At 30.1% G+C, this 14108-nt stretch overlaps 1 protein-coding gene across 1 annotated transcript in view; it reads left to right on the top strand.

The window, feature by feature from the left end:
• Nucleotides 1–14108, top strand: part of LOC105626981 — a 45248-nt gene that overhangs the window by 14233 nt on the left and 16907 nt on the right. Inside the window, exon 3 of the mRNA XM_012208267.1 lies at nucleotides 2743–2991. Within this exon, the coding sequence (XP_012063657.1) occupies nucleotides 2743–2991 (249 nt within the window). The remainder of the gene's footprint in view (nucleotides 1–2742; nucleotides 2992–14108) is intronic.

Here is a 14108-nt window from a genome sequence, read left to right as displayed (position 1 = left end):
TATATATATATATATATATATATATATATATGAAAAATACATTTTTTGCAATTTTATATTGGCTATTAAAATATTTTTAACATTAAATAATTTCGCAAACGAAAATAAAAATCTTCCCGTTTTAGAATTCCAAAAATATTTTATTCATTTATGATAATAACGCGAATAGATATGAATTGAAATTATATATGGAATAGAAATATGTTTTGAACAATGAAATGCGTATATTCCGTCAACATGTTGTCGACACTGGATGTAACGAAGAGATATCTCTCTCAGTATTCGTCGTTACATACTAATCGGACTGAAGCCTCTCCTGATATTCTATAAGCGGATTAATTACATAAAGAAGGAAGCCGTATTCAGTCGGCTGAAGCAGTAGAGTCATACAAGCTATGCACAAATATCTGAATTTTGGTGAGCAGTATGCAATGCATTTAAGTTGTCTAATAAATTACATTACAACTGAATTTGCTCTAATTTTATTACGCTCGTGAATATTAATACCATTGTCAATATTAATAACAGTTTCCTCGACGAAGAAATTTTGAATATTCTCACAAATATATTTTAATATTAATCAAATGGCATAATCAATTTTATATTACATTAATCTTATTAAATAAAACATTCGAGAATAATATACAGAGATGCGTGAGTTTTGTCAATTGATTTTAGATATAACAAAGTTTGAAAAGTGAATTTAATATTAATTAATATTAATATTAATACGTGGAAAGCTTTCGAGATTTATCCGAAGATGAGAGACTAGTTTCGTATTCTTTCTCATTGAATTAATTTGCGAAGCGCTATAGTTTGTTCATCGGGGCGCTGACCCCGGAGATAGATACACTTTCTTATCGCGAGGAAGAAGAGGAAGAAAAAGAAAAAGAAAAGTGGAAGAGGGCCCAGACTGTTCACCAAGCAACAGCTGGCCCGTCGTCACATCTCTCGCCGTCACTTCTCGACCACGTTTCTTCACATACGAGGTTGTTAGTTGTTACCAACCGATTTATCAGAACCGGTCTGTCCTCCTCTTTCGTCCTCTTTCGTCTTCCTTTTTTCCTGCCGTGCCAAGACCGGTCCAATAGTCCATGTCCCTTTCGTTGTTTCTATTCTTTTCTCTTTCTCTTAAGCAGATTTAGATTCTAGATCGTTCTGTCCGGTTGTTCATAATGTCTTTGTTACGTTTATCACGCCGCCTCTTTGATAGAGTTAAGTAGAACGAGGATTTCATTTTTTACTGACTAAATGGAACTAATAGATACATTATTTTAAATATACAATTCTGAATTTTGTAAATTTTGTAAATAGCGGAAAATATACTACTTACATTTTCTTAACATTTTTAAATTATTATATTTAGTTTATTTGGGATTAATAAGTTTTATATTTTTCATAGTTTTATATTTTTGTATTTTATTTTTTACAGTTTTCTATTTTCTGTATGTTTTAATATTATTTTATACCTATATCATTTTTACGTTTTGAAATGTTATGATCTCATGTTATTACAAACGTTGTTTTCAAGTAAAAACTTTTGTTATATAAACAATAATATACTAAATATTGAAAAAAATAAATTTTTTTTATGTATCAGAGTAGTATTCGTATAAAATTTAATATTAAAATGTTATTTGAAATTTATTAATATCGCTACATTATTAAATATAATATTCAATATTTCAAATATTTTTCATTATAAAAAATTAAAAAATTGAGTATCACATTGATACTGAAAATTAAATTTTGTATTAACCATTATAAATGAAAATTTAGAGCCAGAACTCAAAGAATTCACATTCTAGATGTAGGCATAAGATGAAAAAATACAGTATATTGATAAACATATATTTAATGCTGCATTATTTTATTTGTCTGTTTATTTTAATCACATTACTGAATTTGTTTTCTTATCTTATTTTACGAAATAAAACAAATGCAAAGAGAAATTTGTCAGATCTGCGCATACTAATCGTTTATGAAATGTTTCACTAGCGCGGCGTTATCGATTAAAATATATTCGAAGGCGAGCTCTCCGCAGCGAATGAACATATTTATGTTCATGATTTCCATTACTTTGCAGACGCACATTTTCTCTTCAAATATTCCGTAACATTCTCGCTTCGCAATTAGTGAGAATAAGACAATCGTTATTATAATCTGCGCAGAGTTCCTTCTTTAATTCTTTATATATATCTAAAACTTCTCGGTAGAAAATTTTCTCATTCGCGCCGATGTCGATAATTCGGACCAATTCAAATCAACGCGATTATAGTTCTTCAAAAAAGCGCAAAGTAATTTTATGTACAAGAAATACACGAAGAGTAACATAAAGTGGTTCAAATCTTGGTTCAAATCTTGGTTCTGTATTCAACGTTTCCGCTAAAGGCGAGCACGACGAGATCATATTTGAACAACTCATTTACATTTCTTACAATTAGGAGTTGTCATTTTTTAACAGCTTATTCAACACTTCAAGAACAAAAATAGATTATATTGTACTATTTATAATATTTATATATATTACATTAAATTAATAGAATTCTATTAATATAGATGTGAAAATTTATTTTATTTTTTTATAATTTTATTATGCATGTTTTGTCTGGTAGAAAAATGAAAAATAGATGGAAAGTACGAGAAACTTTTAAGGAGACAGTAATTTGATCAACCTTATAATAAACGTTATTTAATTAACTTCTACGATTAATTTTCGGTTCGACCATTTCTCCGTTACAGCTGCTTCTTATCGTGGCCCCGGCGAAGACGAAGACAAGAACTCATATGCCGCACGAATTGCCTTTACCGGCAATTCCCGTATCTTGGGGCCGATCTGCATAGTTGTGGGCGCACTTATGCTCGCGCTTGGCGTGTTGCTTTGCATGCTCACGAGACGGGCAAGGCGGAGAGAGCGCAGAGTGGGCTTCCATTGTCCACTTCACGGGGATTTCTACCCTCTGAGTCCAGTTCAAGGTATCAAAATGCTTGGTGAGTTGAATCCAATATTTCATTCGATAAAGGAAGTCTTATATATAAGTGTTTTTTGGATTGAGATAAAAGAAAAATCTATGATTATATATTGTAATTTTAGTTTATCATTAATCAATCAATCCGAATTTATTCAGAGAAAATTAATTCTAAATTAGTTTAAGCGGTTATTCTGTTAAATTAATCGATCCCTTGAATCATTTTTTTTCAATTATAAAATTAGTTTCTAAATTAATTTTAATTTAAAATTATTTTTAATATAATTTTTAATTTCTTTATGTATAACAGGATGTCTTACAACTATCGAATTTCCTCTTAAGGACATATTCTTAAGATAATTACTTAAGATAATTTTGAAATGAAAATCCTAATACAAAAATGTCGAAGCTATAATAGTTTTTGAATTATAATTGGTTAAAGATAGTATGTAATTTGAAAACTATTACAATCTCGATATTTTCGTCTTAGAACGTTCAAAAGAATCCAGAAATAATAATAGAGGCTCTAAAAGTAAAATGATTTTTTACTTATAAACATTTAAAGTTAGCTTATAATTCAAAAAATTATTGTATCTCGACATTTTCATATTAGAATTTTCCTCTCAAAATTACCTCAAGAATATGTCCTTAAGAGGAAATTCGTAGTTATGAGACCCTGTATTATTGTTCTATTGTGTGTCTATTGTATCCATTAAAATTTTCTGTTGTTTGCTTTAATGTATTTTTATAATAGCTTTATATCTGCATTTAGAATTCAATCTTTTGAAGAAATTCACAATAAAAGAAAGCTTTTTCATTGTTTGCTTCATCATTATCGCAAATACATCGACACACTTTTAAAAACAAAATAAGCTATTCCGTGTAAATACTGTCGCGTGAGCGTCGAAACTCATGTTTTTGCAATGTCTCGTGATCATTTATCGCGTGCAATCATCCTTTTGATGTGATTCGCACGGCAATAAATGCGTCGGCAATTTCAATGATACCTTTTCAAAGGGTAGAATTGCCACTAAAATGCTTCTCAAGAAAAGATCTCGATGTAGCTTTCCAACATCGCCAGTCATTATTATCGTGTCACGCGATGCCATTATGCTTTTTATAGATGTTTTGTTAAAATTACAGCAAAATGATCTATTTTTTTTTATGCATTGCCAGGTTAAATTACTCATCTATAACAATGTTAGAATGTGCATCGTTGGAAGATAATTGACTGCCGTTTGTCTTACTCCATTTTATTTTTACTATTTTTGATGATTATTATTTTAACTTTATCTTAAAATTTACTAAAGTCTCCGTAAATTTTCTGGTTACGTATAAATGATATGTCAATTATATTAACTACTTAATAATTCATTTAACTAATTTTATTTTAATAACAAATTTATAGACACTTTATGAGTATAACAAATTTATAGGCACTACTTTACGACTTCGCCTTAAGAAATCTATCGACGTATGTTATTTTATCGTCGCGAACGTGCCAGTTCGTGCCAATTGCTTCAAATTCAGGACGAGGCTGGATCAAACAGGGCGAGGAGTAGGGTAGCTAACTGGATTGTCGGAATTCAGGCTAATACGGCTCTATCAGATTATTGCGTGGGTCGATCGCGCGCATCGCGAATGCTACAAGTTTCCGCATTCGACCGAGAGATCGAAAAATCGCATCGAATCGTCCGGCAAGAAATCTTTAGCAATGAAAATAATCCTGTTACTTCTAAGCCTTAGACTTGGGAGAACTGTGAGAGACGATAAGAATCGAAAGTAACATGAATTATCGATTGCTTGACTTTGAGAGATAGATAAGATAAAATTTGGAAATATCAAGATGTTAGAATAACTTTTGTCGAATAACTTTTAATGGTTGTAAATATTGAATGCGTATACAGGCTACATTTTACGATCAATGAATGTTACGGATTCGGAGGCTTAAATTTTTCATGTCTTGGAAGCAGCGTAGCGTCAAAAATTCAAGAAGCTCCGGAAATTTAGAACTCTCGCTAGTCGCATCTTGACAGGAGACATGAACTTTTGAGAGAATTGTTACTGCAACGCTTGTATGTGGCAGTTGCTGCAAGCATATACAGAAACTTGACGATGCAACGATAATAAAAATTGCAAGACCTGCAGTCTCTTCGAAATCTAGATGGCACGAAGCAACTGTAATGTTTTGCACACGGAAGTGTTGCTAAAATATTTAAAAATTTAGCTAGATCTGAAAATAATTTCGTTAAACTATCAAAATAATTATTAAAATAATTATGTAGAATACTCTAACTGGTTGCTCGAATGTCAAAACTTTTTGCAGTATTGCTCATCATAGTTATCATGCTTGAATTTCCTGCGTAATTATATTTTTATGATCCATAATTATTTTCAAATTTGTATCTAATTAAATTGTGAATATTTCAGCAAAATTGTTCTTTCCATGTACAAACTACAAATAGAATATTCCTACGTATTTCTATTTAAAAAGAATCTTTTTGGGCATACTGTGCATTGCTAATTATACTATTTAAATTTATGTACTACTCAATTTCTTGTCTATCTTGTATTTATCTGTTTATATTATATCTGCTTTTTATATGTTTATATTATTATCTTCTTTACTTTACGTGTTTTATTTGTTCCTCAATTTCTTGTTCATCTTATGTTTTATTTTTTTATATTTATATAATGTCTATTTTTTATTTATATCAAGATTGAACTTACAAGCAGCAATATTGCTGCCTTTAGAGTTTTTTTTTAACGCTACATTCATTTTCTTTAATTTCAGACATTGATAATCTATACTTTTTCACACTTTAATAAAGTCATTATTATTCCGAAAAGATAATGAGTGCAAGATATATATTCAAATTTAAATGATTAAAATCAATATTGTATATAAATATTATTATTGGTAAATTATTGGTTGATAACAGATTTTATTTTTAAAATAAATATGAATTTTAAATGATTTCAGCAACGAATGAATACGAATCATATATTAACGACGTGAGAAAATGTAATTGTTTTAAAATAATCCGTTAAAGGGCTCAGAGTAAAAGTAAGATGTACTTCGCTATTGTTTTAAATTACAAAAACGTTATATTTAACAAATCAACGTACAGACATTTCGACATCAGGTTATTTTCAATGTTAAAATTACCGTTTATATTAAGTTTAAAATAAGTTATCAAGAGACACAGAAGAACATGACAAATTTTATATCTTTGGAGTTCTGGTCTTAACACTGTTTGTTTTATACACTATGATGTAATTCTGATCATCTTGTTAGTAGTAATACAATTATACTTCATCACGATTTTATGGATAAATGTATCTTTAGGCATTTAATAGAGATCTAATAACCATACATTATGATAACAATATTATTGCGAACATATATCAAGACGAGATTCACTTCTGAACTGACATCATGGACAGATGTAGAAAGAGATTTTATAACTGCTTGCGGCCATATCAAGATTGTCGAATTACACACGTTGTTTCTAAAAGTATTGAGTATTGATTATATTAGGTGTAGTAAAAAAAATCCATTATTTTTCCATTCAATTTCATGCAAAAATAATGGATTTCTTTTTACTACATCTAATATGTTATGCGTTAGATTTTTCTAGAATTTTTACTATGTCATTGTTTTAATATAGATGATAGTTTTAATATTGAAAATGACCTGTAAGATTGATCGAATCGTCTGTATGTTGATTTATTAAATATAATGTTTTTGTAATTTAAAACAATAACGAAGTGCATCTTGCTTTTGCTCTGAGCCCTTTAACGGATTATTTTAATTTAGTTTACTGAGCATTGATTTACTTTTTATGTAATTGTTTTGTTTAAGAGGGGATACCACTTTTTTAAAGTCTAAAAATAATACTTAAATTTAGCAATTTTTTTGTAGTAAACTAATAAAGTCAATCAAAAATCGTTTTGAAGAGCTTTAATATGTAAAGTTTTGAAAGTACAAGAAAAATTTTTTTTTTCACAAGATAATGGCATTATAATATTGTAGAACTATTGAGCCTCCTTTTTTGATGAGTGTATAAACGGTGTGTATGAAATTTTATACTCCATTGGATCTGCAATAAAAATCCAAAAATTTTTATTTTTACATACTTAAAGTTATAAAAGTACGTAGAATTTTTTCAAAATATTGTTTTGTAAAAATGGTCAATGTTTGAAAAAAAATTATGATATTCGACCAAAAATTTCCATCTTTAAATGTTAATAACAAAAAAGTTTTTTAATATATCGCAAAAATTCTACATACTTCTAGTTTTAAATATGTAGAAAATAAAATTCTTTGGATTTTTGTTGCAGATGCAATGGTGTACAAAATTTCGTTCACATTCATTGAAAAAGGAGACTCAATAGTTTTACTGTAACAGCGCCATCTTTTGAGATGAAAATAAAAGAAAATTTTTTGTACTCTCAAAATTTTATATATCAAAACCCTTCAAAACGATTTTTGATTGACTTTATTAGTTTATTGCAAAAAATTGCCAAATTTAAGTAGCCTCAAAGATGGTATCCCCTCTTAATTTTTGTTTCCATCAATCTCCTCACATACGTACGTATGTTCTTACTTTAACTTCAAGGTGGTTTTCCTATTCGTTTTTATATGACGATTTATTCGGGTCGCAAAGCTTGGAACTCAACTGATTGCCCAGTTGCAATTTCTTTCGCGGCGTAGCACGCAATAAAATCTTATTAGAGCTGAAGGTCGTTTTTGCGTACCCCTTGTGCGAAACATTCCACTTGTAACGTTACTCATACTATAGCTTGCAATTTTCAAGCTTTATCGATTCACGAAACCTAAGAAATATTTAAGGTTGTACAAAATAAGTCAATAAGCTTGTTTTGCAAGGATTCTTTATTCCATATGCCGTTAAACATGCTAAAATATGAATAACGAATAATGCAAAACGACAATTATCTGGTTTTTTATTGTCTTTCTTTTCGTGTTTTGCGAGTCGTTAAATGAGAAAAATATTATCAGTTGCACACATCTTTTTAAATAACGGTTATTTTTTTACGAAGAATCTTTTCTTTGATAATAATCTTAAAATATATAATATTACAAATTTTAGAAAAATGATTATTACGGACTCAAAACAAGAATTTATTTTATTTTGAAAGATATTATAAAATTGATCGAGGAATCAACTTTATGTATCTAATAAGCCAATCGAATTCGTTTTAATTTAATAATCTTGATTGAAATATTAAACTGATTATAAGAATCTAAACATATTTTGAATAAATTTGATGCTTGTGATGACTTTGTAATAGATTTGTGAACCTTTGAAATATTTGAAACAAACAATTGTTATTACAGCATATTTATCTGTAGGGTATTTATCTGTATATATAACATATCAATGATACACCGCATCGACGTAGAGCGGAACGTTAGAATTCTGCTAATTGAATATGCACACTCGAATGCAGAGGGAAACATAATTCTGTTACTGATGATATTCTAGATTTCACAAAATGCGTCGGCGTTCGCGGATGAGGAGACTGATTACGTTAAAGAAATAAAGTTGTCGTTATGAGATTACAGACTTCGACCTTTACGCATTTTACACAGCGTGCATTTGTATAGTTTCTTCAGTGATTATGTTTTTTATTATGAGATTTTTTTCTCTCTTCATGAAAGATATCATTTGACTTCAACATTTCCAGTTTTTCCTATACTTTAGAAATTTTAGATTTTTCTACGAAGAACTCTCCGAGTCTTTTTTTTATCTTCAATCTTTTCTTTTCTTAATTTGAACGTGCACGTAATTGCTTAGTTACGTAAAAAAGATAATTGCGTCAATGCATCAGATAAAGACATCTGCAGAAAAATTCTAGTGATAATAGCGTCATGTACAGAAAGGAAAGTTTAAAGAAAGATTGATTTAATGCTGCTAAAGGTCGGTCTCAATCGTTTCTCGTCACGCAGAAACTCCGAGAAAGAAAGCTCTTTGCATCCAGGGTCGCAACATACGCAGTGCGACGCGCGTGCATCACTTTCAGTTCCGCCCATTTAATTTCAGCCCGAGTGGATCGCTACTCTTTTTCTCTCTCTTTGTACGTTCTTCGATTCAAACGCGTTCCTTTTCATGCGTCTCGCATACTCAGCACATCCGGAGCGGTGCACTATATACCTCAGACATCTTAAATTGCGTACGCCAAAGGAGCTTAGTATATTCTATCAAGGACGGGTTCTCCCATTTTCATCCTGACTCGAATATACTCTTTGTGAGACTGAAAGTTCTTTGCGAGATTGAAAGTTTTCCAGAAATCTCATACCGATGCGATGATATTTTCACTTGAGTATACTTCAAATAAATGTAGACATTTCGAAATAATCTTCTAATATGTAGTTTTGAGAAAATATAACTTTTATAGCTATGAAAAGAGAATCGATTGTGAAATATTGATAGAATGTTTTAAAATTATTTGATATTCTTGATATTCTTATTTGAATATTTGAATGGATATTGAATTATTTAATGAAAATTAACGATTCTAAACTTGTTATTATGTTTGATTGAAAACAGATAGAAAAGACAGAACAAAATGATAATATTATAGAAATATTAAGAGTGAAAACGCAAATATATATAAAAACGTTGTAAGTAAAAACATAAATATTTTTATATAGAATGTTTTAACTCTTCTTGGACATTCTCAGCTTACAATTGGTGATTCAATCTAAAGTGTTATTCACATTGTCAATATGAACTCAGTCAGACGTGGAAGATCATTGTTAAGAGAATGTCGAAAAAACATATGGCTCCATGGTCCGAATAACGTTAGAGAACATATGTTCCATTTCAAGGTAACATTCAAAATGAAATTGCGATTCGTACAATAGCATTGGTCACAAAGAAACATATATAAATAACAATAGCAGGCCTACATGGTTTTATTGATTGGGATTTAACAACTTCTTACATAATTTTGTTTGTGTAATTTTTTGCGCTGAATCCGAATTTGGCTGCAGAATTGCTCTATCACATCAAGATTTCGAAACCTAAAACTTAACCTAAAACTGCCAAAAAAGTCATTTTCAACTATATTTAAAATTAAAAATTGAGAAAATCTTTGTTGTCAAATCTATCAACGTTATCATTTACTACTATACAGCCCCTTCAAAATCCATTTTCACATCATCTCAAAGTGATTTTTTCTTCCGGAGATATCAATTCGAAGTTCGATAAATTGTGTCATAGGAGCTTAATCTCTAAGGCAAAATGGGCGACTCCCCAGTCAATTAAGTTGCTTTTACATAATTTATGAAATCTTTTTCTTTTTTAATTTAATTTTAAATATGATTGAAAACGGCTTTTTTGGCAGTTTCATGTTAAGCTATTTCGAAATCTTGACGTGATAAAGCAATTCTGCAGCCGGATGCGGATTCAGCGCAAAAAATTACGTAAGAAAAAACATTGTTAAATCCCAATCAACTTTCAATACCTCCAATTTTGCAGGCCTAACAAGAATTAAATAATTAAAATAACGTTAAAATATTTCTTTCGTATTATAACATGTCCGATTTTTAAATAAGTAATGTCAACGAAAACAAGATATTTTTATATAATATTTTTATTGAAATATTACTTATTAAAACATTTATGCTTAAAAATTAAATTTGTGAGAAAAGATGATGATTATTTTAAAATTATTTTAAAATTGTTTAAAGAAACTATTTATATATATAATTTATATATGATAACTTTAAAAAAGTAATTATCTGTACTTTCTGATAATTTTTTCAATAGTTATAATTTATGATGAACTATTTTCTTTACCAATCTTATGCTTTCAAATGTGAATTATATAGTACTTGTTAAATAAGCATTTACGCGTGCTTTGTATGAAAAATAACAGATACCATTTTTAGAAATATCATCGTAATTTCAAGACGAGTATTCATCGTGCGAAATTCTCGTTCTTCACGGTGGCATACGGTAATGACAACTGTCACCAAAGCTTTATGACAAGACGAAATTACGTTTGGCTCCGCGAAGCGTGGCTAAACACTTGTCTTGCGGAAGCCATGCAAAAACGCGAGCAAGAGTCTTGAGGATGAGCAATCAGAGCAATGGCATGGAAAGCGTGACCGACGACGTACTTTTAAAATTTCCGTCTGTAATACTAATTTGAACGCAACCAGAAATCGAAAAAGAAAATAATAGAACAAAAGTGCATTCAATGATTATGTTATACAAATTTAAGCGAAGAATAAGTTTTAAAAGAGACAATACTTTTTTGTCGATACTTGTTCAGGAACATAAGGAGATATCGTGAAAATGTTATAAATTTTTATTTTATTATTGGAATCCTAATTGAATTATATTTTGATAATAAATATCGGAGAATAATAATAATTGTAAAAACTGACATTTTTTTATGAACGTTTTTGAAGCCTTCATATTTTAATCAAGGAAAAATCGATTCCATATATATATATATATATATATATATATTGCCCCAAAATATTTTTTGAAGTTAAGGTCTGTATACTCTATATCTTTATAGATTGTTTACAGTTTACTATCTTCTGCGCTAACTCGAAGCATTCACGCTTCAACAAATTCATCTCGTCGTTGTCGGAAACTCTCCGTAAATTTGATCTTCGCGTAGTGCAAGCGGAGTATGACTCAGCGATAAGTTCGTACGCAATTTTCTTGCGAGCATCACCGGCGATGCGTGAAGCCCTGTCTCAAGAGGTAGAAGGAAAGGAAGAGTCTATATTATATTGCGTATATAGCGATCTCTCCTTGCCATCATTGGAAACGAAGCGGAAAACTGGCGCTCATCCGTCGTCGCTGAATCGACTTCGCTGAGTGAACTGATTGCGTTTCGATTTAAATGTAAATTTGCCGTGGCAGCAGAGAATCGTCTTCGAGAAGAACATAGCCTTGATGCATCGCTGTAGCACGAATGCAAATCGCATAATCGCGATGCGTAGACGTCAACGCGGGATGGGAAGACGAAGTGACCACAAGGTGAAATTCAATCGGCATCCACAGGACGTCTCTATGACGCAATTAAGTGCATTTTTTATGTGACAGGCATTTATTTCTGCGATCGATACTCCTTCTATGAAAAATCGAAGCAAGAATCGGTACACAGTTTCCTATATATGTATGTAACATATTCTATACGAATCAAATTTTTCCAAAAATTTCTAAAATTATTAATATGATGTTAGCGTGACAGAATTATCGACATTACAGATTAAAAAGTTCTTCGAATTGAAAACTTTTATATATGTATTATATTTAAATTTTTGTGTTGTGTTAAACACACACGAATAAACTTCGGGACACTGAAATTTAAAAAAATGAAAAAAGTGAAAAAATTATATATATATAATTTTTAATTTTTATGTTTTTAAGTTTAAATTGAATATCCCGAAGTTGATTCGATATGTACTTTACACATGTAAAAAGATTTTCTGTAAAACTAATTCGAATGACTTTTTAATATGTAATGTCGATAATTCCATCATATCCTCTTAATCCTTAATACAAAACGATGTTTTTTTGATTTTTTTACTACGTATTATAGATTGTTCTAATTTTTACAGATATAGAAAAATTATAAATGATTCTTACGTGTATTTTAACATCTTTAGAAAATATTATATTTATGGTATCAAGTTATTTAAAAAAAAAAAAGGATAGAGACCATTATTTTTATCCAAGTATAGTAATATAGTATTTCAAAGAAAAAAAATGCGCAGGATACGAATGATCGTGTACTAATGCTTAAAATGTCCACACACGAAGAAAAATATTTGATTGAATTAACTAGAATTCTGATGGAAAATGAATAATTTAAAATTTTGATTAGATTTACTAGAATTTTAGTAGATTTAATCAGAAATATCTAGTAGATATAATCAGAATTCTGGTATATCTACAGGATTCATTTTCCATCAGAGTCCAGTTAGTTTAATTCAGAATTCCAGTTAATTCAATCAAATATTTTTTTCCGTGCAGAATTATAAAACTTACGTCACATTTGTAATCAATCTGCAAAAATTTTTTTGCAAAAACAACTTTCGTCATAGATGACGCTTTCGAGAAGAATATAGGTTATTCTCTTTTCCAAAAATCCTGTTTTTAAAATAAAATTCGCATAACGATATATTCCGAATTTAATTCTTTCGTAAATATGTGTTGCATTCTCCATATTATATTTATATATTTTGTGAAACACAAACGACTAAGTAAAGATACGACTAAATAAAGATCAATAAAAGATACAATGCGATCTTCAGAATAAATGAGGCTGCATTAGGCGATGCAGTAATGGTAAAGACTATTGACATTGGTTGCTTACTGCCAACCGGGGTCAGCGACGGTGGGCGTCGCTGAACGTCGTCGATGGTGGTTTAGCAACAGCATTAGCAAGCTAGTTTATATAGGACAGGGTAAAATGGGTCGCGCAAGGTCCATGACATCTGCTGCCCTCGATCCTGCTCCTCTTCCTCCTCCTCATGTGTCTGTACTCTCGTTCCTGAATGTCGGTCTTCTCCGTTTTACCCTTTTCTGCTCCGCCTCTCTTAACAAATACACTACGGCAACGGATAATATCGTTACCGCACTTCGCTCTCCGCCTAATCGCATTTCGTATTTTACCGGCGTTCATGAACGTCACTGAAGATAAACGCGACGGTTATTATTATCGAGGAAGGTCTCTGATGAGCGCAAGCGCGTTCTCTTAGATCTTTGTAAGAGTATTCCGCTTATAAACTGATTTGCGATTTCATTAGCTCTTAATTACTCGTATTCTACTTTTGATTTAACTTATTGTTAGTACATATGCATCAGTCTAAGGAAACACAAATCTAAAAATTTATGATATATTGAAAATAGAGATGTTTGTATTAATTTGACTTCTATTCTCGCATATATAGAAGTTAGAAGTTAGAAGTCAAAATTAAATTTGTTTTAACAAAATCTTAATAACTATATATCATGTAAAGCAAACAAATAATCTTGAGCTTTATATATATATATATATATATATATATATATATATATATATATATATATAGTAGTAGTACGTAGTAGATAATACTAACTATAAGTAATAGTACGTAGAGAA

Source organism: Atta cephalotes, assembly GCF_000143395.1.
Source record: "Atta cephalotes unplaced genomic scaffold scaffold00007, whole genome shotgun sequence".
In the NCBI taxonomy this organism is placed as follows: domain Eukaryota; kingdom Metazoa; phylum Arthropoda; class Insecta; order Hymenoptera; family Formicidae; genus Atta; species Atta cephalotes.
The sequence above is the reverse complement of the archived record's forward strand: the minus strand, read 5'-3'. Positions and strand labels throughout refer to the sequence as shown.